This window comes from Panthera onca, chromosome B1 (genome assembly GCF_046562875.1).
Source record: "Panthera onca isolate mPanOnc1 chromosome B1, mPanOnc1 haplotype 2, whole genome shotgun sequence".
In the NCBI taxonomy this organism is placed as follows: domain Eukaryota; kingdom Metazoa; phylum Chordata; class Mammalia; order Carnivora; family Felidae; genus Panthera; species Panthera onca.
Genome location: NC_138342.1, coordinates 88,825,405 through 88,851,742, shown reverse-complemented (window position 1 = coordinate 88,851,742; position 26,338 = coordinate 88,825,405). Strand labels below are relative to the sequence as shown.

Genomic DNA, 26,338 nt, shown 5'->3' with positions numbered 1-26,338 from the left:
CAAATCCTATGATACAGCAATTGACCTATAATTATATATCCAGCAGAAATGTGTAGATTTGTACACTAAAAGACATGTATGTACAAGAATGCTCTTGGTAGTACTATTCATAATAGCCAAATAGCTACCAGTAATTATCCAAAAGTCCATTAACAGGAATATAGATAAGCAAATTGAGGTATATTCGATGGAGTATTTATATAATAATGAGAATGAGCAAACTACAACCACATGTAACAATACTAATTGTCCAAACATAAAATTGAATGAAATAGTATATACTATATTATTCCATTTGTATAAAGTTCAAAAACAGTCAAAACTGATGTAATATAAACTACTCTGATGTTAGGAGAGGTCACTCTTGGGGAGGGGACGGTGAGCATGCACTGGGCAGCTTCTGAGAGTCTGGTAATATTTAGTTTTTTGATCTGGAGGTTGGTTTGAGTACTCACGTTGTAAAAATTCAATAAACACTTTTGATTCATGAACTGTTTAGTATATATATTTGAATGAAATTTAAGATGAATCAATTATCTATATTTTAAAAACTAGTTCCACCAATTACTTGATGCTAGACAACGAAAATTATTTAATCCTGTGAAAGGCCTCATTTGGAATATCTAATGGATAGTTACTATAATGATGCTCAATAAATGTTAACTTTCTTTTCCACTTTTTTATAACCTGTGGTTCGTATTTAGGGTTGGAAATATAGGTAAAAATTCAGAGCCAAGCCCTGCAGCACAAACAAGGGTAACAATATTACTGTAATAACCAAATAAGAATAAAGCCTGGACTTAAAAAGAGGCCTCCTCTACCTTTTAAAGTTGGTCATGTTGGCTTAATAGAGACGATGGTCTAAAAGGCAGCAGAGAGGACTGAAGGAAAATAATTCTAGTCAATCATAGCCAAGTCTATCACCAAATCAAAATTGGATCATCCTCATGTTTAACATTGGTATATGAGCTTTATAATTTATAAAACTTTCACTAAAATAGTTTCCAATTTACAAACAGTTTGACCTCACGAAATTAATTTGTAAGTTGTTTTAAGTGTGCAATTCACTGTATTTCCTATTAGAAACAGGATTGTAGCTCATGATTATCCTCCCAGACTAGTCCTCATAAGCCTACTTAATGCTTAATTTTACCTGAACTCTAGCACAAATGGTATTAGAAAGCCTAACACCAAAATTTGTAAAATGCTTCTATGTGAAAGCATAATTCAAATTCCAACTTGAAACAGTATCTCTATTTCTCTGCAGGGCCCAACAATGGGGCTGAGTTTAAGAACTAAATAGGAATTGACACTTCCCCAGGGGTTGCTCTCTTCGTGACAGATAATGAGATTTGAGGCTGCGAAGCTGAAACTGAAGTGAGTGGCGAAGGGAGTGGAAAATTCAGGTATTAAGTCCTTCATATCTTTCATTCATGTGACATCAGCTAACTCTTCTAGGATATAAATAATACTAGTTTCAGGAAAGATAGGTTGTGGAGAACATTCAGGGGTTCAAGACCTCTGAGGCCAACCTGATTAATACAGGAAAGGTGCCTCCAGTTTCAAAGAGGAAGACTTCTGTGATGTTTTCCCCTAAATTATGTTTTATATTTGTGTGTGTACAAACACACACACACACACACACACACACATATATATATATAAACATATGTACATTTATATAACTCCCTAAATGTGATATGACATATTTGACTTTCTTTTAGTAGTCTTCTGCTCTGCTTTCTTGGTCCGCTTTTACCTCTCTCCTCCTTCCATCTCTCCTCTTCATGCACATCAGCCAATTAGAGAGAGTTCATGTCAACAAAGAGCACCATTCATATTTTTCTGCTAGTCCAAGTAATCACACATGGAGTACACACAAACACATGGAGGACTTTTGCCTTTTTAAAAAACATTTCATATTATTCTCTCTACAACATCTTTTTTTCACTTAATACAACCTCATAAAAATTCCTCCAACTCTAAAAAGTAGCTTAAATTCATCCCTTTTTACATTTCAGTGTATTTATAACAATTTGTACAACTACTCCTCTATTGACGTGCACTCCAGTTTTTGTCACCAAGAGTCATGCTCTGACAACTATTCGTGTGTGTGTGTGTGTGTGTGTGTGTGTGCATAAGATTGACGTTTTCCTGTAAGTTATATTTCCAAGAGTGGAGTTTCTGGGTTGAGGTATACATACCTTTCAATTTCAATATATCTTACCCAGTTTCTTTTCATAGTGTCACAAACTTTATTTACACCAACATTTGAGTACCCTTTCCTATATTTTTGTCATCAGTTGGTGTTATCACCTTAAATACCTACTGCTAACACCAGTTTGATAAATGTTAAATTATCTTACCTTAATTTGCATTTCCCAAACTACTATTCAATTAGACTATCTTTATAAGCACGCTGCTCATTTAGATTTGCTCCTCTATGAATTGCCTCTTCACATTATCCTTTTTATCATTTTCCTATTGGATTACTTCTTATAATGATTCTTTGCTTGACCAAAACTCTAGTCAGGCTTAAACGTCTTCTAGGCCCGCCTGTGCATTTCCTTGTAAAATCTAGTCTTAGCAAAAATTCTGATACATTAGTTAAACCAGAACCCTCGACCCTCAGTATCTGATCAGGTTCCTCATCCTCCATCAACTCCAAAGTGACCACTGATTCCCCACCCTGCTCCTTGGGGTGTAAATTCATATCCTTGTCAATTCTCACACTTGGCTGTGCAATATCTGGAGTTGAATCCAATCTGTCTCCCGACTCTAACATCCCACTGCAGTAGTACTTATACCTATCTACACAGTCCTGAATAAAGTCTGCCTTATCATCTTTAACAAGTGTCACTGAATATTTTTTTTAACACTCCCTGCTTGGCAAAATAGAAGAGCTCTCTGTACACTACGGATATTAGTCTTCCATCTGTCTTTCACATTGCTATTTTTTCCCTTCTATTATTTATCCCTTAACTTCATGAGAATTTATGCCAAACTAAATTTGTGAATTTTCTTATACTCATATACTTCTATGTATTTGATACAAGATGTGGTTTTAGTTTCATTTCTTGCAGATGGGTAATCAATTATACTTTCTCTAGTTTACTAAATAATTCATCCTTTTCCTACTGAAGATAGACAGACTGAGGTAGGTAGATATATAGAGAGAAAGATATCTCCTTTATTTCTGGATCTATTCTGGATTCTTATTTCTTTCTGTTATCTATTTTACACCGCCGATACCAGAATGATTTAATTAAAATGGCTCTGTATCATTCCTTGATATCTAGAACAAGTTTCTCTTATTTGAAAATATTTTGCTAGATATTCTCAGGCATTCATTTATGTATTTTTTAGATTTTTCCTAATTAAAAAAAACTTGTGTTATGAAAAATATTTTGTGATATTAAATTCTCCCATGTAAGCATATTGGATGTTTCTCCATCATACTTTATGTTTAATTATTTTATATTACTGTATTTCTTGCAGTTTTCTTTTCCTTTACCAAATCAGTTTTGCTGATCCTTGATAATTTCAAAGTTCTACTCTGATATGCATTAAGGATTATTTCCTTATTTCTGAATTCAGAATCAAGCACTATTTGTTTGACAAGGTAACAACTACTTCCCTAAGAACTTTCTTTCCATAGAGCATTATGCCCTCACCAACTAAGGTAAGACCTGTAGAACACTTTCATTTTCTCCCTATCCTTATCTCCTTCCCATGTCCTACCTAGGAAAGAGGGCTTTGGAATGCTTCTCCTTTCCCCCTATTACCAGATTTTGCTAAGACATTTAATTCAAGATTTTCCTGACAGATTGCCCCTTCTGTTCAAAAGTACTTTCTTACCAATTACATTGACCATTCCTGGTAATTTATCATTTTCTCTTTCAACTTAATATACAAATATTAGAAGGTCCATTGCTCACCACTGTTTCCATCTTTCCTCATCTTTCTTGTCAGTGTGTTTTCCCTAATATACTCTTAATTCTAGTACAGTATCCAAGAGGCATTAAACTCCAGACTTGTTCTTCCATGTGCTCTTATGCAGCAGCAATTCTAACTCCTCATAATAATCAGCATAGTGCATGTACAGAAGTAAGTTGTTAGTTGGTAGTGGGGTAGTTGAATCAAAAGTATGGTGAGACACCACAGTGAACATCTTGTTGCTGTGCTGTACTCTACTTGAAGTTGGGTTGTTTAGCTTTTTTTTTTTTTTTGGATGACAGTGCATGTGTATCCATTGAATAAACTAATCATAACTGGAGATAATTACAACTTGTCACAAAAGAACCATGTGACCAAAATTAGCTCTACGTAAAAGAAATGATATCCAGAAAGTTCATCTTTGGTGTCCTGCCACCTATCCCATTAGTGCATAATTTGCAATCTTCCCTCATGTCCCTTCAGAGGCCCAAACTATATGCTATTCTCACCTGGAAGACAAAATTCTCTACCAAACTTTGTATTTGAAAGTTTTGAACATTTTAGAGGACTGGAAGATGGTATACTTGATATTTTTGTGTAGCTGAGTTTAGAGTCTCATTAGCACATACCATCTTGGGACATTGGTGATTCACCCCTAATACTCATTAGCTCTGACCTTTACTAGGTTTATTCTTCTAAATAGATTACCTCAATTAGCAATTTCAGATTTGCTTTTACTTATGTTTATACTCTGCCATATTTTTCATTAAGAATTTGTTTAGATTTTCTGTTCTACTGTGTTTCAGGCATATTACCAATGTGCCTCAGGCACATTCAGGTATATTCTTTATAAAAGGCCAATGTTTTTAAATGACATAGCTATTCCCCAAATCTTCAAACCTTATTTTTAAAAATAAATGTATTCATAAGCACCTGAAGTTTTTGTTTTCCATTTATGTGCTGTTTTAAGAGAAAATGTTATCTTTTCATATGACAACTGAAGTTTTAGAAAAAGGTTATTTTTACCAACATTATTATTCTCTTTTGTTAACCTCTAAAAGTGACTTTTACTTTGTATTTTTCTTAAATCTTTTTCAAAGAGAAATCAAATTGTGGTGTTGATTTTGGATAACTCCTATACTGTTCTTTCCACACATTCCCCAGGTGTAAAAAGTTGAATGGGTTTTAAACTAACAAGTATCAGCCAAATATGCAATCTTAGAGCTGAAAAGTTAAGTGGATGTTATGTATTGAGAGCTTTTCTCTACTGGGATGTATAATATTCTAATGAGGCAATTTACAAAAACAAATGTCAAACTGTTAAGAGCAACCTTGATACGAAGGCTCTTCACAAAAATGCCACTGCAGAAATGAGCAGACATTAATAATTGCTATTTGAACAATTCTTCAGGTATTATGTAGCAATGGGAAAGGCAAGGAAGAGCAGTTAGCTCCTTCATTAAAAAGGATTATTCTTTTTTCTTACAATTATTGAGTCCCAGGCTTGTTTCTGCTGCTGTTGCTAAGGACAATAGCCTGCCAGATAGGAAATGATGTTGATGGAGACATAAAATAACACTTACACACATATTTTACTAAAAAATCCAGAGAATTGGGAATAGTGTATGCTAGGCGGGGGGTGGGAGTAAGGAAGGGGAAGGAAAAAAAATAAACAAGGGAATACATAAGGGTGAAAAAATATAATATACAATAATTAATTCACACTCTGAAATTCCAGATGGCTCACTTTCAAACCAGCAATTATTTCAGTGTTCTGGGTCCTTTTTCCAAATTTTTTTTGGAGTTATACCCCTATGAATTATCTCTGCCAAGATTTATCCAAAGGAAAAACCAGAACTATAAAAAGTGCAGTAAGCAAGAATGTGTAAGCCACTCTTTTTCATTCCCACAAGTTGGTATCTGAATGTCTGGTTTTGTATAGAGGTATATTAGCCATCAGTTACCTTCCTTCTTGTCATTATCACTGCAAATTTTGGGATTATCATCCAAACAGTACTGCAAATGAGGTGTAACTATAGAGTTGCTCCTGGATTAAATAATTAAATATTACTTATATCTATCTATCTATCTATCTATCTATCTATCTATCTATCTATCTATCAGAACTTAGTGACTTCTCTCATAGGTTGGCTTTTGGGATGGCCAGTCAGGATCAGTGCCCTCAACAGTACACTATTCATAGAATCAAGCCAACTGCTACCAGCAGAAGCAGCCTTGTTTTACCAAGAGATTCTTCCTAAGAACTTCTGCAACAAAAAGAAGAAAGTTGGTAAATTATCTTTGTAACCAACCACTCCAAAGCAATGTTAAATGAATGATCTCACTTCTCTCTTTAGAAACTCTTAAATACTCCACTAAAGGAGTCACCCTAATCTCCTTACATGAACTACTACTACTATCTTTTCCTAAGGTTTAAACAGAAGAAAAGTTGTTTCTCATGCAAATACAAGAAACCACAGGGCATTTAAGTGACACATAAGGTAGTATATTGTAATGGAGAAGAGCACAGGATTAGTTAAAAGCTGGAAGATGATCTAGGTTTCAGCTAGTTACACTAAGCACAGGCATTTATTTAACTTTTCTGTTGGTTCTTTAGGGTAAAATGAAATGGCTGGTCTACCTCTATAGAGTTAAGAAACAGATAAGATGTGTGAAACTATTTTGTTAGCTATAAAGCACTAAATATCTTAATAATAATTCTATAATAAAAATCCATAATAGCAGAGAAATATGAATATACTCCCCTCCCCCAACTTTTGTTAGGAAAGGGCATGGTTTATTCCTTAATTGAAATTTTGGAGAGTAAAGGTTTCTCCACAGAACAGTAATTTGCAATATTATTGTTAGTTGAGTTACATTAATTTTCCTCCATAGTTTTTATTTGGTATTTTGGTGATAAAGTTTTAGTTTTTTACATTGTTGCATAATGCTCAGAGTGTCACAGTTTATGTGGCTAAAGTATACCCTTAGTATTGAGCACTTCTGATATTTTTATATTTTTAAAGATACAACATATAATTTCCCTGGAAAGCTGAGGTATACTCATATCCTTTTAATGTTCCTGTTACACGCAATAGTGATATGCTTCCCCACTGACCAAGAACTTGAAAAGAGAATTGCTTCTATTTATAATAAACTAAAACACAATAGTGAGAAATATTGTCTTCCTAGTATAAGAAAATTGCAAAACTATTTAAAACTTTATCATTAATATTACACCAAAGGGCATCAATGAACATGAATGGTATCTAAATATCTAAACAACAGATTTTGAGAGACTAAGAGAAAAATTACCAGGTGTACTCACAACTGCAAAGAAAAGACCTCCTCCCCCCCCCCCCCCCCCCCCCACTTGCCGTTCCCGGGACCAGCCAGGGCGTGCCCAGTTGTGGTCTGACCTAAAGGCGGGAACCAATCAAGTTCTGCTGAGTGTTCAAATTTAAATGTCAACCAATAACAGCTCTGTAACCGCAAAAAAAATCCCTAACTTGTTTGTGCCTGTCTATAAAAGAAGCTGTAAGATTCTCACTCGGGGCCTCTTAGTGTCACCAGCAATGAGTGCACGGAGGACCGGGTTCGAACCTGCAATAAACGACCCTTGCCGCTTGGCTTTGACTCTGGACTCTGGTGGTTTGTTTTCAGGGGGCATATCAATTTCAGTTGGAAATTTTCAGTAATGTAGTAATGAACATCTCCAGCAAGGTAACAGATACTATATCTGGTACAAAAAAATAATAGAGTCTGTTAAAAAACAGGACCTCAGTCTGTATGAAATATTCCTTAAGATACTCTGCTCAATTCATATACACTGAGTAACGTTCTGAACAAGAATTTAACTTCTCAGGAAATCTCAAGAACACTAGTTTCTGGAAAAGGAATATCTCTATTATAAACTAATATCAACATGATATGTATCTATTATATTCTAGGAACTGTCTTAAGTACTCTAGGTACTAAACTCCCACACTCTTTACAACTCTAAGGTAAGTACTTCACCCATCTTAAACAAGGGGAATAAAGTACATAAAGGCTAAACAGTTACCCTAGCTTACATATGCATTTAAGTTGTAGAGCCAGAAATCAAAACTAGATAATCTGGTGTCAAAACCAATACTAAGCTCTTTGGATATCTTAGCATCTCTGACAGTCATCTACAAATGCAGGCTTTTGGACCTGCAAAGCCAAGGCCAAGACTCTGGGACCTGGTTAAACTCACTAATGTTGCTTGACACAGTCTTATCCACACCCTCTGTCTTGCTGACATGCTTCTTATTAAACTTCAATGAGTTACTTTGAATATTCTGTAGATAGTCTAAATAGAAATTTACATATTTTTAAAAAGCAATGATAAATTATCTGTTTGGTGGGCACTTATTCTTGTATCCTAGAGTACCTAATGCTTTTAGTGAAAGCAAGGCAGAGAAAAAATTTTCAATTTTATATTAAAATCAACATGCCCTGAAAATGACTAATCTCAAAGCAATAATACACATGGAATTTCTAAATATAAGAAAAGTTAGTACTCCCAATATTCACTGTAAGATAGTGGGCCAATCTTGCTTAAGAAAGCATCATGTGATTGGGTCAACTTCATTGATTTATTTTTTTCTGGTTTAAATAGAGGCTGAAAGGCACCAACTGTTTAGGCTGTGACCTAACACTATCTTCTACCGTTGAAATCCTTAAAGGGCTGAATACTAGTCAGAAGCCAAAAGGTTTATGTACAGTTCACTACCAATGCCATTTTTGTTGTTGTTGATTCCGTAAGAGCTCTCTTATCCCAGTGAGACAAATAAAATAGAATTCTTTTTCCTGTAAAAACAATGACTAATAATGGGGCTACATTGATGACTTGATTAATGTTTTATGTAATTTTAAAACCTGGGAATAAATATTTCAATTATCTAAGTAGTTGAAACATTCTTTAATTTATATTAGAATATTTAAAGAAATTTAATTGGGAAAAATTAGAAAATACAGAATCACGAAAGATTTTATCACAGTCTTATTTCCAAAAGAATAACTTATCCTGAGTACAAAATAACTTTTGAGTTTCATTTGTGTTTACTTGTCAATTGTTGCTATTGATGCTCTGTTAATATTTGGTTTTTCAGCAAGAAGATAAAACTGGCCTACCAGAACTCTATGGACTTAAATAAATGAAATTTAATTATACCTTTCATAAGCTGGCATGCAGGGTTGTTTTAAATTTATTTTGCCTCTCTTTCTGATTAGAGACTATAAGCAGCTAGATATTGTATGTATGATTTTTTTTTCAAACAATATCTATACTCCTACCTCCAGAGATGCATTTCTTTTTGGTAGCCCTCATCAGTCATCATCTCAAGGCTGGTGAACTTGAAAGCTCATAATTCCTAAGTTAATTTTCATTGTTCCTACAATATCTGTAAGATGAGTGAAAATAGGCATTTGACACCTTAATACATATATATGTTAACTTTGGTAACAATTTCTTTTAACATACCGACAGTGTGATGGTACATGAAAAAGCAAAATATATTGATCTTAAATACTCTTCTAAAAGTAACAATCTATAAATAATCTTGTATTAGGTACCCAAAGAATCTTTATAATCACCTAGACTAAAAAATTTAGACTGCTGCTTTTACATCAATTTATTGGAAAGTGTATCGGCAACACTTTGCAAAATGTTTATTCTTTATAGTTAGTTGAAATTTATTACTAATTATTTTGTCAAATGGAAAGAAAGTTCAGTATACAACTGAAAATTTCACTCTTAAAAAAAGTCACCTTTACAGGTCTGATTACTTTGGTAAGCAACAGCAATAATGTTGAAGTACCACATCTCCTAGCTTTTATGATGTTTGGCTCTCTACTTGGCCATTTTCAATATTATTACAATATGATTAATTAATAAAACTGACAAAAATTCCAACTTGTCACTTTTGAAGAGGAGAGGATATTTATAATACAGACACACAATATACTAAAAATCCAAAGGCTTAAAATTTCATGTACCATGTGCCTACAAACAGGAAACTAAATGTTCATCTAGTTCAAGTTATTTAAATGTATCAAGAAAAATAATCTGCTAACCAACATCCCTGCTAAAAAATAAACAATCACAAAACATAGTTGATTTCTTTCCTACATTATACAGGAGCAAAAATTGTAAGTAAAAATGTAGTGTTTCTTTAACTGACTGAAAATAATATATACCTGATTAAAAGACTAGTCAAGTCTAGAAGAGAAATAACATAAAAAAGCCAGTTATATTTTAGGCACAAGTGACAAATATATTTCTTTTTATTGTTATTAAAGTTTTCTCCAATGTATTTCAGTAAATGAGTATTTTATTTTATTTTATTTTATTCCACTGTTGGTCATAGTTTGAGCCCTACACACTCCCTTCCCTTTCACCTCAAAGGGAACTCCTTTGTATGTAGCCACACACTCATCATTAGTGCAGAGATCTGGCTGGATCTGCTCCCAAATCTTCTTCTTAGGATTTAGCTCCTTGTCAGGCTCTCCTATTGAGGAGAAGAAAAAAAAAAAAAAAAAAAAAAATTACATAGCTAAAATATGAAATAAATTATCCAGAGAGATTTCTAGTGTATTTTAACACTTACTTTTAACATATACTTTATTTTTATGACATGAGAAGTTTATATTTTTGATTTGTAAAATAAAGCATTTGACATTTCCTAACATGCCTTCTCCTTTGGCATGTTTAGTTGTGATTTTTAACAGATATCCCTGCAGTTGAAGAGGATACTTTTAAAACAACATTCTCTCCTAATGATGACTTGAGCCCTCACACTCAATGGGAGAATCAGCAGAATCTGTAGGATCTTATTTGGAATTGACATTCTCTATTCCTGTTAATTTTTTTAAAATTCTTTTAAACATTTATTTATTTTTAAGAGACAGAGAAAGACAAAGCATGAGCAGGAGAGGGGCAGAGAGAGACACACACACACACACAATCCAAAGCAGTCTCCAGGTTCCAAGCTGTCAGCACAGAGCCCAATGTGGGGCTTGAACTCACAAATTGTGAGATCATGACCTGAGCTGAAGTCAGATGCTTAACTGACTGAGCCACCCAGGCGCCCCTATTCTTGTTTGTTTTTAAATTTTCTTTTTGTTTCACTGGAAAGGAAAGATGATGCTCAGTTCTAAATGTTAAAAATGTAAAAATTGCTTTGTTGAAATAAAACTATACACACACACAAATATTTTGACATCTCCTTACAAATGTTCAAGATTACTTTTTACTCTTATAATAAATATTTTTGCAGGTAATACAGCAAAAAGAACTTATTCTCCAAACTATTAAAATGAAAATATAAGATACTCATTTTATCATTATATATAAAGAAAAACTGTGAAGAGATGAAAAGCATAATTTGATGTTATATATTTACATGTGGTAGAAGCAGCTTATGTTTCCATGTACAAAATAAATGATGAGACTGCTGCTACAGTGCTTAAAGATTTTTTTATCGATATAGGAGAATGGATTAAATGCTGAGATTATCTAAATAAATATAGTAACTACTTTGGGTTTCATGGGCTGCCCATTCCATTTGGGGAGAGGGAAAGAGACAGAAAAAGTTCGGAGACAACGAGTCACATTTTCTAAGCACGAGAAATATATACAAGTTGCGTGCAATGCTCACAACAACACTCTATTTTTAAATATAAGGAAACCGTTGCTCAAAGAAGATAAACTGCTCAAAGTTAGAAGATCAACAAGTGGAGTCAGAATTTGACAACAAAACCCTTATTCTGCTAGCACAGCATCTTGCCTCCTGACACACTATTCTTTAGAAAAGAAACAAGTAACATTCTTACATGTAGATAAAACCTCAACTTCTATCATAACTCACACTAAAAGTTTTTAGTCAACAAAGACAAATGTGTTGTAGAATACATCTGGTCTAGATTTAAGGGCCACCAGTATACAAAACAATCCCTCTTAACTTATAAGAAATAGAAAGTAAAGTTTAACATAATACCATTTTAGTAGCTGAGGATGCTCAATAACATTTGGAATAAAGAATCAGTTCAAGAAACAATGAAAAGTAGCAGAACTCTTAAACCTAAGTGTGAAATAAAAATGGTTTCCAGGAGGTAATAAAAAGAGTATTTCTGAAGTATATAATTCCGTAATGATAGACATCTAACTTTTTAGATGTTTTCTAAAGTGACTCCCAAGTTGAAACCTTCTAGAATTAATTTCAAAAGAATCTTTTACCATTACTGAAACTAATTATATTCTATACTCTAATTATACCTTATGACCTAAACTAGTTTTTACTCTCCACTCATACAACAGGAAAAACAAAACTGAGTAAAATTGTCAGCCACTGTGGTTTTTGTTCTTTATTAGCTCTTCAGGAACTGCCATGAAACTGGCAAGAACATATAAAACTGTCCTCTGATATGCAGGTTTTCAGAGATGACAGAATAGTTAATTGAATGATGTATCTATACCAAAAGAACAAGCAATGAAACCAAAACTGAAAGACTAGTATAAAAGATAAGGATTTCTCTTATTAAGAGCGTTTGACTTGACAGCAGAAAAACTAATAAACAGAATAGAAAAAATGCTAATATATAAAGTATCTACAGAAAAAAATACTAACATATAAAGTATCTTTATTTTTTGTTTTTAAAGATTTCTATTTTTTGTTTCTAAGCCATTCCTCAGTCTAAAAGTTTACTTTGCTTGTGTATAGATCTTGTCAGGAAGTGGGCGTTCCAGAATCCTAGAAAGCTGGAGGCAGAGAAACTGTTTAGAGGCCCGAGTACTAACTCTTAATTCCCCCAACTCTCCCAAAAAAACACATTGCCAAACTGATAACAGATTAATTCAAGAGGCACAGCATCCCAGATTTGTGCGAAATTCTTATCAAAAGCACAGATTGTGTGAGTTCTTGTTAAATGCAGACAATAAGCTCCAAATACAAAAAAAACTGTGATGCAGCACAAAATTAAGCTTCACAGAACTACTAAGATATTGACATGCATACAAAATAATATTCATAACACATAATACATAGTGCTTACCATGGGCTGTTTGCTACACTAAAGGCTTTACAAATATTTACTCATTCAATCCTCTCAGTACACTACATAAATACTATTAATTACCCTCGTTTAGGAAAAACATTCAGCCAAGAATTCTTTATCCAGCAAGGCTGTCATTCAGAATAGAAGGAGAGATAAAGAGTTTCCCAGACAAATAAAAACTAAAGGAGTTCATGACCACTAAACCAGCCCTGCAAGAAACCTTAAGGGGGATGTTTTGATTGGAGGAAAAAAAGACCAAAAGCAACAAAGACCAGAAAGGACCAGAGAGCATCACCACAAACATTAACTCTACAGGTAATACAATGGCACTAAATTCGTACCTTTCAACAATCACTCTGAATGTAAATGGACTAAATGCTCCAATCAGAAGACACAGGGTATCAGAATGGATAAAAAGACAGGATCCATCTATATGTTGTCCACAAGACTCATTTTAGACCTAAAGACACCTGAAGTTTGAAAGTAAGGGGATGGAGAACCACCTATCATGCTAATGGTTGTCAAAAGAAAGCCAGAGTACCCATACCTATATCAGATGAACTAGATTTTAAACCAAACACTGTAACAAGAGATGAAGCAGGGTATTACATCATAATTAAGGGATCTATCCATCAAGAAGATGTAATAATTATAAATATTTATGCCCCTAACTTGCAAGCACCCAAAATATATAAATCAATTAATAACAAACATAAAGAAACTCATTGAAAATAATACAATAATAGTAGGGGACTTTAACACTCCACTTACAACAATGGACAGATCATCTAAGCAGAAAATCAACAAGGAAACAATGGCTTTGAATGACACACTGGACTGGATGGATTTAACGGATATATTCAGAACATTTCATCCTAACGCAGAATATGCATTCTTTTTGAGTGCACATGGAACATTCTCCAGAAGAGATCACCTACTAGGTCACATCAGCCCTCAACAAGTACAAAAAGACTGAGATCATACCATGCACATTTTCAGATCACAATGCTATGAAACTTGAAGTCAACCACAAAACTGTAAAGCCCTCAAATACATGAACATAAAGAACATCCTACTAAAGAATTAATGAGTAAACCAGGAAATTAAAGAAGAAATTTAAAAAAAAATACATGGAAATAAATGAAAATGTAAATTGGACAGTCCAAAACTTCTGGGATACAGCAAAGGCAGTCCTAAGAGGGAAGCATACTGAAATTCAGGCCTATTTCAAGAAGCAAGTAAAGTCCCAAATACATAACCTAACCATACACCTAAGGAGCTAGAAACGAAACAGCAAATAAAGTCTACAGGCAGCAGAAAAAGCGAAATAATAAAGATTAGAGCAGAAATAAACGATACAGTAACAAAAAACAAATCAGAACAAATCAATGAAACTAAGACTCTTTGAAAGAATTAACAAAATTGATAAACCCCTTGCCAGACTTACTAAAAAGAAGAGAAAGGACCCAAGTAGATAAAATCACGAATGGCAGAGGAGAGATCACAACCAACACCACAGAAATACAAAGAATTATAAGAGAATGCTATGAAAAATTATATGCCAACAAATTGGGCAATCTGGAAGAAACAGTCAAATTCCAGATACTCACAAACTACCAAAAATGAAACAGAAAGAAATAGAAAATTTCAACAGACCATAACCAGCAAAGAAATTGAATCAGTAATCAAAACATCTCCCAACAAACAAGAGTCCTGGGCCAGATGACTTCCCAGGGGAATTCTACCAGATATTTAAAGAAGAGTTAATACCTATTTTCAAACTGTTCCAAAAAATAGAAATGGAAAGAAAACCTCCAAACTCATTCTTACAAGGCCAGCATTACCTTGGTTCCAAAACCAAAGACCCCACTAAAAAGGAGAATTACAGGCCAATATCCCTCATGAACATGGATGCAAAGATTCTCAATAAAATATTAGCAAATCAAATTTGCTAGAAGTACATTAAAAAAATTATTCACCATGATCAAGTGGGATTAAGTCTTGGGCTGCAGAGCTGGTTCAATATTCATAAACAAATCAATTCATTAACGTGATACATTATACTGTTTTCTCAATAGATGCAAAAAAAGCATTTGACAAAATACAGCATCCATTCTTCATAAAAACCCTCAACAAAGAAGGAATAGATGGAACATAATTGAACATCATAAAGGCCATATATGAAAGACCTACAGTTAATATCATCCTCAATGGGGCAACACTGAGAGCCTTTCCCCTAAGGTCAGGAACAAGACAAGGATGTCTACCATCACCTTTACTATTTAACCTGGTACTGAAAGTCTTAGCCTCAATCAGATAACAAAAAGAAATAAAAGGCATCTAAATCAGCAAGGAAGAAGTCAAACTTTCACCATTTGCAGCTGACATGATAGTCTGTAGAAAACCTGAAAGACTCTACCAAAAAATTGCTAGAACTAATACATAAGTTTCAGGATATAAAATCAACATGCAGAAATCTGTTACATTTCTATACACCAATAATGAAGCAGCAAAGAAATCAAGGAATTGATCCCATTTGTAACTGCATCAAAACAATAAGATACCTAGGAATAAACCTAACCTACCTAAATAAACCAAATAAGCCTAAGAGGTAATAGATCTGTACTCTTAAAACTACAGAACAATTATGAAAGAAACTGAAGAGGACACAAAGAGATGGAAAAGCATTCCACGCTCATGGATTGAAAGAACAAATATTGTTAAAATGTCTATACTACCCAAAGCAATCTATACATTTAATGCAATCCCTATCAAAATACCACCAGTATTTTTCACAGAGCTAGAACAGACTAGCCTAAAATCTGTATGGAACCACAAAAGACCCTGAAAAGCCAAAGCAATCCTGAAAAAGAAAAACAGAACTGGAGGCATCACGATTCTGGATTTCAAGCTATATTACAAAGCTGTAGTGATCAAGACAGTATGGTACTGGCACAAAACAGACACACAAGTCAATGGAACAGAATAGAAAATCCAGAAATGGACCCACAACTATATGGTCAACTAATCTTCAACAAAGCAGGAAAGAACATCCAATGAAAGACAGTCTCTTCAAAAAATGGTACTGGGAAAACCGGACAGCGACATGCAGAAGAATGATACAGGACCACTTTCTTACACCATCCACACACAAAAAAAATTCAAAATGGATGTAAGACATAAATGTAAGACAGGAAACTATCAAAATCCTAGAGGAGAATACAGGCAGCAATTTCTTTGACCTTGACCGTAGCAACTTCTTACTAGACAAGTCTCCAAAGGCGAGGGGAAAAAAAGCAAAAATGAACTATTGCTATTGGGCTTCATCAAGATAAAAAGCTTCTGCACAATGAAAGAAACAATCAGGGTGCCTGGGTGGCTCAGTGGTTTAAGTGTCTGACTTTGGCTCAAGTCACGATCTCATGGTTCGTGAGTTTGAGCTCTGCATTGGGCTCTGTGTGGACAGCTTAGAGCCGGAAGCCTGCTTTGGATTCTGTGTCTCCCTCTCTCTCTATGCCTTCCCCACTCATGCTCTGTCTCTCTCTCTTTCAAAAATAAATAGACATTAAAACAGAAACTAAGGAAACAATCAACAAAACTAAAAGGCAACCTACAGAATAGAAGATATTTGCAAACGACATATCCTGACAAAAGGTTAGTACCTAAAATCTGCATAGAACTTACCAACTCAACCCAAAAAACAAATAACTTGGTTAAGAAATCGGCAGAAGATACAAATAGACACTTTTCCAAAGAAGACATCCAGATGGCTAACACACATGAAAAGAGGCTAAAACATCACTCATCATCAGGGAAATACAAATCAAAACTACAATGAAATATCACTTCACACCTGTCAGAATGGCTAAAATTAACAACTAAGGCAACAACAGATGGTGGCAAGGATGTGGAGAAAGAGGAACCCTTTTGCATTAATGGTGGGAATGCAAACTGGTACAGTCACTCTGGAAAACAGTATGGAGGTTCCTCAAAAAATCAGAAATAGAACTACTCTACAACCCACTAATAGCACTAGTAATTTATCCAAAGGATACAAAAATGCTGATTCAAAGCAAACACATGCACCCCAATGTTTACAGCAGCACTACTGACAACAGCCAAATAACGGAAAGAAGAGGTGGTATATACATACAATGGAATATCAGTCGGCAATCAACAACAATGAAATCTTACCATTTGCAACAACATGGATAGAACTAGAGTATATTATGCTAAACGAAATAAGTCAGAGAAAGACAAATACATGATTTCACTCACATGTGGAATTTAAGAAACAAAACGGATGAACATAGGGGAAGAGAACGGAAAATAAGATAAAAACAGAGAGGGACGCAAACCATTAGAGACTTAAATATAGAGAACAAACTGAGGGTTGCTGGCAGGGTGTTGGGTAGGGGGATGTGCTAAATGGCAACAGGTGTTAAAGAGGGCCCTTGCTGGGATGAGCACTAGGGTGTTATGTGTTAAGGGATGAATCACTAAATTCTATTCCTGAAATCATTATTACACTATATGTTAAGTAACTGATTTGAATAAAAAGAAATAAATAAATAGATGTGTTATAAATACACAATGGAATATTACTCAGCCATCAAAAAGAATGAAGTCTTGCCATTTGCAATGATGTGGATGGAGCTAGAATGTATTATGCTAAGCGAAATAAGTCAATCAGAGAAAGACAAATACCATATAATTTCACTCACATGTGGAACTTAAGAAAGAAAACAGATAAACATATTGGGGGGGGCAGGGAGAGGAGAGAGGGAAACAAACCACAAGAGACTCTTTTTTTTTTTTTTTAATTTTATTTTTCAACGTTTTTTATTTATTTTTGGGACAGAGAGAGACAGAGCATGAACGGGGGAGGGGCAGAGAGAGAGGGAGACACAGAATCGGAAACAGGCTCCAGGCTCCGAGCCATCAGCCCAGAGCCTGACGCGGGGCTCGAACTCACGGACCGCGAGATCGTGACCTGGCTGAACTCGTACGCTTAACCGACTGCGCCACCCAGGCGCCCCCAAACCACAAGAGACTCTTAATGATACAGAACAAACTGAGGGTTGATGGAGGGATGTGGGTGGGAGATGGGCTAGATGGATGATGGGTATTAAAGAGGGCACTTGTGATGAGCACTAGGTATTGTATGTAAGTGATGAATCACTGTATTCTATTCCTGAAACCAATATTGCACTGAATGTTAACTAAAATTAAAAATTAAAAAAAGAATTTCCCCATTTTACAGATGAGGAAATTAAGGCACAAAAGTTATAGCCAAGAACTTAAAAATATCAGGCAGGTAGCTAAGTGATTCAAAAGTTAAATCTCACAATACCCACACAAAATAGGTATCATTAAAATCTCTTTCTTATAGACGAAAAAGCTGAGCCTCAGAAAGGTTCCCAAATCACCTAGCACATGTGGAGTCAAAATTTGAAAGCTTTAACTTCTTAATTAAAACTAGTAATTTTCTAAGAACAAGGATTTGAACTAAATATAAAGTAGAAACTAGTAAGAGGAAATTCTAAAGCTTGACTGTTGCTTTTAACACACCAGACTCAGTATCTGAACACTCTGAATGTAGCTGCAAGACTAATCAATAAAGGAAACATGATTCTGACAAGTAAAATTTTAAGATTGCAATTAAAACTTGTCACATTATGATAACTGAATATAAATGAGAGTTGAAAAATCTTGGATGCATTGTTAACTTTCTGGTTTACTCAAAATGCTTCTCAATAATGTACTATTTGGCAGGGTATAAAGCTAGTTTGAAATGAAAGTTTAAATCACCTGCCATGAAAAACATACCTAACATTTTAAACAATTGTTTTTTAACAAACTGTATTTTCCAGAGAAGACTTCATCATTCCTGTGTGTAATGTTCTTCTAAATCTTATTTTCATAGTTTTCTGGTTTTTTTTCCTTTTGACATAGCTATCCAACAAAGTTAAGTGATATCAATAAAAGTTCTTAAAAGCTAAAAACTGCAGAGCCTCTGAAATTGCTAAACACATGCCAATAATCACCATTTGGAAACAGTTACACATAATGTAAGAGAACTAATCCTTCAGAGACTATTTTAGGCCAACTGATTGTAAACAAAGCACACAGGGAATAGGAAGTAGTTCAGAGAGGAGTTTGTACAGATGTAAAAAACTGTGACCACCTTCTTAGAATTTAAAACCTACAAAAAGCAATAAATACAAATTCCAAAATCCCAAGCATTCACAATCTGAAATAAAAACCAGAAACTTCATTTTAATTAGCCATTGTTTTGCTCATTGATTATCAGCTCTTTGGTATCTGCCATGGCCATAAAAAGCCTAGCACTAAATTATTTTATGTGTGATTAACTGGGTTTTTGAACTACAGCAATTGTAACTATTGCCAATTGTGGCACAAAAACTAAAGTATAAGTTTGCAAATAAAGGTTGATTAAATTTAGAAAGAAAAGAGAAAAATTAGAGAAAAGAGGTTTGGTGGTTCTCTAGGAATAACCCTGACAATAATGAAGGCAAATGCTCAGGCCTGTTCTCCAAATACTGATTTTGATTTTTCTGTTTGTATTTTACATGTTTTACTAGTGTGTTTCTTTCTGTTTATTCATTAACCAATTTACTGAGCTCTACACCAGTCATTTTTCTAGATGCTAGGTATACAACAGTGAATAATCACCACATACACACAAAAGTAAAAATCTTGATTTCACATGCTTACAATTCTCTGTGGGCAGACAATTAACAATGTTTAGTATATTGGATCAATAGGATCACGGACCAAGCCATGTAGCTATTTTGGGGAAAGAGCCAGTGGCTCAACTGGAGTGATCCAATGAAGATTTATGGAGTACATGAGGTTAACAAACACAATGGGAGGCCATTACAAGAACTTGGGCTTGTACTCTGGGTCAAATGAAAAGTTTTGTAATAGTTCTGAGCAGAGGAGTAATATACCCTGACTTACATCACTCTCCCATAACTGAAAATAGATGGAAGAAGGGCACAGGCAAAAGCAGGGAGATCAGTTAGAAAGTTTTACCTTCCACGTAACAGATGTTGGCACCAGGACCAAAGTAGTAGTGGGCAAAGATGAGGAGAATGATTCTAGATATATTCAGAAGGTACAATTACTAGGATTTTCTGAAGGAGAAGATAAGTGAGAAAATAAAAAGAAGTTGAGAGAACAGAATTCCTGTCAGATAAGATGAGAAATACTATGGAAAAGGAAAATTCTAGGGGAAAGATGGGGAATATGTATTCTCCCTTGGGACATATTAGTGAAAAAGTCTAGTAGGCAGCTGGATAAGTAACTGGTTAAAACAGCCAAGAAAATGAACATGAAAAAGAAAAGAGAAGAGGTCAAGTACAGAAAGAAAAAGAGGTCAAAGACCAAGGTCTGGGATATTCCAATGTTAAGGGGTCAGGGAGGTGAGGATGAATCAGCAAAGGAATTAAGAAGGAGGACCAATGAAGCAGGAGGACCACCAGGCCACCAGGTGCCAGAAACCAAGATAATTAAGAAAAAGTCTAAGAACTAGCCAAGGATTTTTAGTTACTGAGAGTAATTGGTGACCCTGATCAGAGAAGTTCTGGAAAAAATAGTAGGGAAACCTGACTGAAATGGGTTTCAGAAAGAAGTTTATATCTATTTTTAAGAATAAAGGCATCAAAAATTCAATACTCTTGTACATATCATACATGCTTTGTGATTAACCTCTAACATATTTATTAATAAGACCCAATAATAATAGAAATAAGCATGATCTAGGAAGTTAAACGTCTGAATGCAAATTCTCATTTATTATTAGACAAAATCCAGTGTACTCTCAAAAAGTACTCTCAAAAGGCTGTTGTTGCTACTGTCTTCTAGCCGTAATATTATTTTCAAGTTAGTTTTGCATGGTGCTTTCGGGACTAGTTATCATATTTAAATAGTAAAATGTATAGCTTCACACACTGAAAATTTTAAGAAGTACTGGGTGGGGAGGGTTTCTAGTCAGTGTTATAAAAAATATCATTTGACATCTTCTAAACTCTATGGAACTTTTTAGATTTGTAGTTGGAATAGTTGTTAGGTGTAAATGCCTTTTCAAGGCCAAACAGCACTTCAAACGTTTGAGTCCCAAATGCAATTTCTATACCACACTTTATATAACATGAAATGTAAGTCTCCAGACACTGAGCACATCAAGTGAACATCAAAATGTACCAGCAGACACCTTAAGCTTTAAAATGTAAAACAGATGCTGAAAAATAAAGCACTGATAAATCATGGATCTGACTAGAAAAAGAAAAAAAAAAAAGAAAAATGTAAGACTAATGGCCTGCTGCATAGTATTAACCACTATTCCTTTCAGATTTACTGCTCCAGAAGCAACTGATATGGAAGCATAAGCAAGATGAACATTAACAAACCTCATGTCCTAAAATTCATCAATTATTTGATGCTTAAGAATATAATCTCATGGGCCATTTTAAAAGGTCAGGTTTTCCCTTTTTTCACTTTATATTTTTGTACCTTCTCCACATACTCATGTGCTGATGTGCAAGGGGAAACTATGAATTTGCAAGAAATATCAGACTTTGGGACAATGTAAATATAAACACATAAGAAGCCAAATGGATAGATTAGAGAATATAATAAAGACAAGAAATCCATACTGGGCTATTAACATCTCTAATGCTAAGTCACTGAGTAACTAATGAAAAACTTTCAATATACTCAATAGGAGCATCCAAATAAACCTGATTCAAGTGCTGAAATACTACCTGTCAATTCTTTGAGATAATGGAATGAAACCTGAACTAAAACTAAAAGAATAGAACTAAAAGAATAAGAAGCCTTCATTAATGAAATAGTCCATATTAATTCAAAGCAAGCAGCAATCAACAAAAATGCTACAGTGCTACAAATTCAGGCACATTTATTCTTTGATCCCTTCACTAACTCTATGTAACTGTAAGCAAGAAGCTGAGTTTTGTTGGGCCTCAAACCAAATCTATAAAATAGTGGATTTTCTTCCAATTCTAAGCATATAACTCTACAATTTACATCACAAAATAACACTTAAAGAAAACATACTAAATCTTATGTGTTTATTTTTTTTAATCTTTTTTAAATGTTTTTATTTATTTTTGAGACAGAGAGAAACATGGCATGAGCAGGGGAGGGGCAGAGAGAGAGGGAGACACAGAATCTGAAGCGGCCTCCAGGCTCTGAGCTGACAGCACAGAGCCCAATGCAGGGCTCGAATTCATAGACCGCGAGGTCATGACCTGAGGCAAAGTCAGACGCTCAGCTGACTGAGCCACCCAGGCGCCCCAAAATCTTACATGTTTAAACAGAAAAGAAGGGAAATGTTAACTTGGAAAGGTAAACCAAAAGTATCTTAAAGGAAAAAGTTTACTTTTATTGTCATTCTATTCCAATTTAGTGAATGAGACTTCTCAATAGAATTTTAGGTTTGTCAGATATACAAATGATCTACCCCAAAGTGTGAACTTTGGGGAAGTGTTCTGATATTGTGGTAGCAGAGTGGTGATCATATGCTCCTAGAACCAAAAGCCATCATGCTGCTTTAAGAAATGATTATAAATGAGATTTTCCCAAAACCTAGTTTAACAAAAAAGATTCTTAGAAAACAGACTACTAAGGTTTTCGTTCTACCAAGGTTCAAGACGTACACTTGTATTCAAAGTCACAGATACGTGCTAAACAATCCCTGTGTTTTTTACATCAGCCTACTTTGACCAGGAGAGGGGGGAAGCTGAGTTTCAAGGAAATTAACCCATGGTTCCAACCATATTTTCTATCTTAGTCCAGTGTTAAAATCCTTCATATCCTAATATTTTATCAAACACAGTTAACACAGGATTTAAAAAGCAGGCCCATCTAATCACATCAGCCTTGCTATTAAAACAGCTGTTTCTACAAATATATTTCCAAATCAATTCTGACTTTTAGACCTAATTCTCCTTTTTACCCTAATTTATTTCTACTTTTCCCATTACTCTGTAGTCAAATGAACATCCTTTAAGTAAATGCATTCTTTTGTTTTTCCTCCTCCTTTCATGAAGGAAATATTTATTCCATATCTGGCAAGCATCCTTTCTTTTTTGCTTCAAAGACCTATATGAAGAAACTTTTTCACACATGATAAAACTTCTTCTATCTCAGGACCATTTTAGTGGAGAAAACAAGCAATATGAAAGCAACCTCCTTTGAGATTATTACAATAAATACAAGTTTTAACTCAATTTTTCTCTATATCCTGAAGTCAAGTAAAAGCATATGCAAGTACATTATTAGATGGACTTGGAGAATTACACATTTCTTCCCCCACATATGAACTTTTCATCTTTTTGTGCTGCATTCTGAGATAATCTATAGCTTCAAAGACTCTGCAGCACATTAATTAGTTCTCTATCTATAACATACTCTTCTGCTACGTGTTACTAGTATTTTGCCTAGAACAAACTCTCTCTAGTGTTTTTTAAAAACATATATTTTTAAAGTTTATTTATTTTTGAGAGAGAGAGAAAGAGCGAGTGAACATAAGTGGGGAAGGAGCAAAGAGAGAAGGAGACAAAGAATCCCAGGCAGGCTCTGTGCTGTCCTCACAGAGCCCGATGTGAAGCTTGAACTCAAAAACCCCAAGATCATGACCTGAGCTAAAACCAAGAGTCAGATGCTTAACTGACTAAGCCACCCAGGCACCCCTCTCTCTAGAGTTTTATGCAATGTGTGCATTCATGGGGAGGGTGATGGTTAGTTAGATGGTGTGCTTAATGTGCCATCTCGAACCAACCTCAAGAAACTCAATAATAAAATCTTAATAATAATGTAAATTAATGTAAAGCCTTGGTTTTAAACTAAACCAAGACTGGTTTTAAACTAAATACTACAAAAGAACAATGATTCCCAAACTATTTTAAATAATGACTAATACTTACCAGGAAAAGCATCAAAAACAATTCTGTCTCCAGGAACAGACCCAGTAGGAGGTGCCAAGATTTCAACCTTCTCAGGTGAACTAGCACACATTACCATTGCTTGAGATATTACTCCCCTCATCTTTGCAGGTTTCAGGTTACAAAGTAAAATCACCATCCGATTTTGCATCTGTGTGAAACACAAATTAGTGATTAAATATATACAGAGATTTACAATAATTACACCTAGAATACACTAAGCTACATCTAATATGCTAAATATAAAATGTTCTATTTTTGTAGATGTATCTGTCTCTGTGTCCAAAATCTTTTATTGTTGTTATGAAGTCTTACATAAACATGAAAAAAAAAAAAATTCCACAAACTGACAGTGCCCTATAGTTGAAGGAACAGAGGCAAGACTATTCAGTTAAATAATTTTTAGACTGAGTGAAACAGATGTGGTTTTGAATTTAGCTGCCATGTACTAGCAATCAGATTGTATAAAGTTGAAATGTTTTTTTCCTCACAAAATGAGGAAAATGATATCCCACTTAAATAGCCCACTCTAGGAGTATATTGTAACATGTATGTAAAGCATTTAGCATGGTGTTAGCACTGAAATAAATGAACAATCCTTTTTTCCATACATATTTGGTCATTGCCAATACTATGTCATACTTGGTCATTGCCAAGATTCATGTCCTAATTTAAAAATTACTCTTGGGAAGATCGGAATAGGAGGATCCTGAGCTCACCTAGTCCCACGGACACGCCAATGAAACAACTGCATCTACTGCAACTAACTCTGAGATCGACCTGAAGACTGGCACTTCAGATCGTCCACAGCTAGAGAGAAGACAAAATCAAAAAGAATAGGAAGCATAGAGACACAGTTGGGAACCCTGGGGACTAAACACAAACAGGATGAATGTCACAAAACACAGAAGAGTAAGGGGGTCAGACCCCACACCTGGGGACCCAAACTGGGAAGATGAATCTTCCTAACATCTGGCTTTGAAAAACAGGAGGACTTAACTCTAGAAGCTTTAAAAATCAGCAGGGCTTAACTGGGAAAACCAGAGAGTGACAGTAAACGGAGCCCCCACACTAAAAGAGCCATCACCAGACACAGCACCAAAGCAGCAGTTTGAAGTATCTGAGGTATTTGTGAAGATTTATTGACTAATCTTAGGATATGTTAGACAGGCAGAGATCTACCAGAAACATCTCTGGGAAAGAAAGTAGTGCCAGAGGGCATCATTTTTCTTGCTCTCCCCTGCCTAGATGGCCTGAAGTTTGCAGAAGCCAGTGCTATCACTCTACATCTAACTTACCAGCACCACATGCCCAGCCCCAGCATTCCCTTGCATACATGCACCACCTAATCCACCCACAACAGGAGGTACCCTTCCAAAGCAGGTCCTACCATGTCAAATACAGGAAGCAAGCAGGTCTTAGACCACTCCAAAGTGACTGCAGCCCTGGAAAGAAGGGGAGATAACCCTACACACCAGCACAACCACACTTGCTGCAATGAGGCCTCTTACCAGGCTGTTCAGGGAGCAAGCCTTGCCCTTGATGCACCTGCAGCTGTTACAGAGGTTATCTGCAGACAGTTAAGGTGAGTGCTGGCTCCATCTACCAGTAAGCTCACAAGTCCGTCAACAGCAATGGAAGTAAACCCTGCCCAGTGTAAGAACAGGTAGCGAAGAGAGTCATTATAGTCGTAAGCCTATCTACAGCCGCACCAATCTTGAAAAAGAACAACAAAACTGGAGGTATCATAATCCCAGATTTTAAGATATACTACAAAGCTGCAGTAATCAAAACAGTATGGTACGGCACAAAATAGATACATATAGATCAATGGAACAGAATAGAGAGCCGAGAAATAAAACTATACTTATATGGTCGATTAATCTACAACGAAGGAGACAAGAATATATAATGGGGAAAAGACAGTCTTTTCAATTTATGGTGCTGGGAATACTTGACAGCCACATGTAAAAGAATGAAACTTGACCACTTTCTTACACCATACACAAAAATACACTCAAAATGTAACGACCTAACTATGAGACCTGAAACCATAAAACTAGAAGAAAACACAGGCAGTTATTTCTTTGACAAAGGCCATAGAAACATTTTTCTAGGTATGTCTCTCAGTCAAGGGAAACAAAAGCGAAATTAAACTATTGTGACTACAAAAGCTTTTGTACAACCAAGTAAATCATCATCAAAACAAAAAGGCAACCCACTGAATGAGAGAGACATTTGCAAATGATTCTTCCCATAAGGGGTTAATATCCAAAATATATAAAGAACTTATACAATTCAACATCAAAAAAGCCACAAACAATGCAATTAAA

At 35.0% G+C, this 26,338-nt stretch overlaps 1 protein-coding gene across 2 annotated transcripts in view; it reads right to left on the bottom strand.

Moving 5' to 3' along the window:
• Positions 1–10,288: 10,288 nt before the first annotated feature.
• AIMP1 (aminoacyl tRNA synthetase complex interacting multifunctional protein 1) overlaps positions 10,289–26,338 on the bottom strand; it is a 39,504-nt gene continuing 23,454 nt past the window's right edge. For both annotated transcript variants that reach the window (XM_060654491.3, XM_060654490.3), the window contains exons 6-7: positions 23,988–24,156; positions 10,289–10,469 (exon numbers count right to left, since the gene is read on the bottom strand). In XM_060654491.3, the coding sequence (XP_060510474.3) occupies positions 10,303–10,469; positions 23,988–24,156 (336 nt within the window). In that variant the 3' untranslated portion in view covers positions 10,289–10,302. The remainder of the gene's footprint in view (positions 10,470–23,987; positions 24,157–26,338) is intronic.